The sequence below is a fragment of the Lycium ferocissimum genome, unplaced genomic scaffold (genome assembly GCF_029784015.1).
Source record: "Lycium ferocissimum isolate CSIRO_LF1 unplaced genomic scaffold, AGI_CSIRO_Lferr_CH_V1 ctg4452, whole genome shotgun sequence".
NCBI classification, from domain to species: domain Eukaryota; kingdom Viridiplantae; phylum Streptophyta; class Magnoliopsida; order Solanales; family Solanaceae; genus Lycium; species Lycium ferocissimum.
The window spans coordinates 37,607-40,585 of record NW_026725672.1 but is presented as its reverse complement, the minus strand read 5'-3'; the positions used below and the strand labels follow the sequence as shown (position 1 = coordinate 40,585).

Sequence of the window (2,979 nt, the reverse complement as noted above, 5' to 3'; positions counted from 1 at the left end):
TTAATTTTACACACAGTGAAAATATTTTTCATTTATAAAATCTAAGAGATTTAAATATCATTTAGTTTTGGAGGTGACGCAGTTATTGTTGTTCTGAAGAAACTAGTAACTATATCACTATATGATAAGATGGACCTTGGATCTAATTCAATGGCGGAGCTACAGTATAACAAGGGTAGTAAGACGAATGCCCTTCGCTGAAAAATTATATCGTGCATATAAGTAATATCCTATGCTATGTGGTTATGTTTTGCAATTTCAACACCCTTGATACTATTGAGCGAGGTAACCCAGGGGTGAAGTTTGCTCAACGAAAGTCCCAAAGAGCACAGCTCAGTGTGCGCAGGTTTGATTCCTGCTAGAGGCTTTTTAGTTTATTTTTTAGTCTTTTTAGGTTCCATTCTCAGTTGCATTAGTTACACATTGGTTTTAAAGCTATATATATATGGCCTTGAGAACATACAAACCTTAGACCCAACTTTTTTCCTGTTAAAAAACATAAGCAACACCCAATTACAACATACCTAGTGTAATTCCATAAGTAGGATCTAAAAAATAGTTATGCACCAGCCGAGAAACGAACCCGGGTCTGTAACGTGGCAGGATACTATTCTACCAGCAGACCACTGGTGCTTTGTGAAATGGTGTATTTTTGACTTTCTTTTTCTTTTAATTAAATTTTCTAAACTAAACTTAAAAGTAATTGTTTAATTGAAACTTACGTACTTAATAAGCAAATTTTAAAAGTTCCGTGTAACTCCATCGAAATCGAAAGCTAAGATGCTCTATAAAGAAAATTCCATCTTAGTTCTGCTCTCCATTCTACGTGTCTCGTTACTACTGTTGTCATCGCTAGAGGCCGCTGAAAACTTGAAGCCTAAAAGTGATTCAATTCTAGGTTGAATTCTCATCTCTCCTTCATTTTTTTTTTTTTTTTGGCTTCGTCTTTCACTTCATGTTAAATCAAATATGAAAACATTATTGATCCTTTCAAATTTTGATTGAAGCTAAATACTGCATAGTTTGATTATAAATTTCCGGTGCACCCTTTTATAAAAGAAATTATAAATATTGCATAGTTTAATTTTAAAATTTTAAGCACACCTATTCATAATTTTTTTACGAATATTGTCTAGTTTTTTTCTACTTATGTAAAGCTTGAACACCTTTCACGAAATTTTTGGCCTGTTATTGGTCTAACTCACACCTCAAAAGCTAGCTCAAGTGATGAGGATTGCCTAAAGCAAGTATAAAGAGACCGCCCATCCCTTAAATGAGCGACGTGGGACTCTTTAACAGTAACTTTTATCTTGGTTGCTTAGCTTAAGATGTCAGACTAACATCAAATATTGCCTGCAATTGCGGGTATACCCATTTTGTTTTGTTAGGAAAAAGGGATAGCTCTATTACTCTGGTGTGTTGAGTTCAATTTGATGGCGTGTGCATAAAATTTGAATTTGAAAAAATAAGTGCGTAAATTAAGAGAAGGTAATATGCTGCTCAAAACTCAAAGCTATTGCACACTTCCATTTATTTTGCAACGTACGCAATTGTTATATATAAATAAATTAAGGACATAATGTTAGTTTTGTTTTTTCTTCATATGACATATTGATGGAATCAATAAACTAAAGAGATGATTATCAATTAATAGTTATTATCTCAAAAAGTCATTTTTCTTCTTCATTTCAACTTTCTGATATAATAACTATCAGTTGAGTGACCATCTGAGAAATCTATTTTTATATTTTGTGTCGATATTGACATATAACGCAAGATGATCTTATATATATAGAGAGAATTTTGGTTCCTAAGTTCTTTCTAGTTAATATATATATATATATATGATGACATATAACTCATGATAGCATAGCACATATTAATATCCATTAAAGATGGTGGCAAAGATGATTAACACATGTTAGCAAATATAAATAACCATCAAGTATGATTAACACAAAATGACTAAGATATTTCTATGAATAGGTACATAAACACCCTTTCATGGTCCGAAATTAATGATACCTATTCAAATTTGATAATATTCAATATTAGAGTTTTCATTGTATTCTCAAAGACATGTTATTATGATCATATATAAAAATATCATGTCATATTTCAAGTCACAAGTTCAAATAATATTATTAGTATGTGCCTATAGTCTTCATTTCTTTATTAAATTTCTTTCTCAGTAACATATGGAATACTAAATGAATGAATTAAGGAATCAAAAACCCAAAATATACCCAGGAGCGAAAGGATGGATATGAGTCCTTGGGTGGGATAAGATCTAATCACGCGCTACCGCCGCAAGTATCGTCGTCCTCGCCATGCTTCTTCTCCTTCTTGTCCTTCTTCTTCTTCTTCTTCTTTTTCTTCTTCTCTCCATCCTTGTGATCATGATCTTCGCCATGTAGCTTCTCTTTGATCCTCTCCCTATGCCCCTCCCCCTTCTCCTTCATCTTATCCTTGTGTCCCTCGCCCTTCTCTTTCCTCTTATCGTCGTCCTTGTGGTCTCCCCCCATGTGGAGTTTCTCCTCTATCTTGTGCACTATTCCTGACATTTTTGCGATTCGAGTGATCACTTTAATGGTGACTGACGTAGGTATTTATAGGGAAAATCTTGACATTTTACGTACGTGTAAATGCTTACAAAACTAATCTACAATTCCATAAAGAAAAAAAAAAACCACCGGTAATTTAGGAAAATATTAGGAAAAAAAAAAAAATACTCTAACGGACGCCATAGAACAAAGGTTTGTTGCATCTCCATTACGTGGATTCCACCAGCCAAGTGTATTCCCTCCCCCTCTTCTTACTGTTATTACTCCATTATTTACGGAACAATTTCCTCTCAAAACACATTTAAAGACAAAGAAAGAGAGAGTGGAATATGTTTTGATTTCACCCAAAAGATTTTTGCTGATTGAATCAAGAGGGTTTAAAAGCTATGTTAAAAAAATTTCAATATGGTCTGGC

At 33.4% G+C, this 2,979-nt stretch overlaps 1 protein-coding gene across 1 annotated transcript; it reads right to left on the bottom strand.

Moving 5' to 3' along the window:
* Positions 1–2,111: 2,111 nt before the first annotated feature.
* Positions 2,112–2,754, bottom strand: LOC132044410 (protein SRC1-like). Its single transcript, XM_059434891.1, has one exon. The coding sequence runs from the start codon at positions 2,562–2,564 to the stop codon at positions 2,295–2,297; it is 270 nt and encodes an 89-aa protein (XP_059290874.1). The 5' UTR covers positions 2,565–2,754; the 3' UTR covers positions 2,112–2,294.
* Positions 2,755–2,979: the final 225 nt, after the last annotated feature.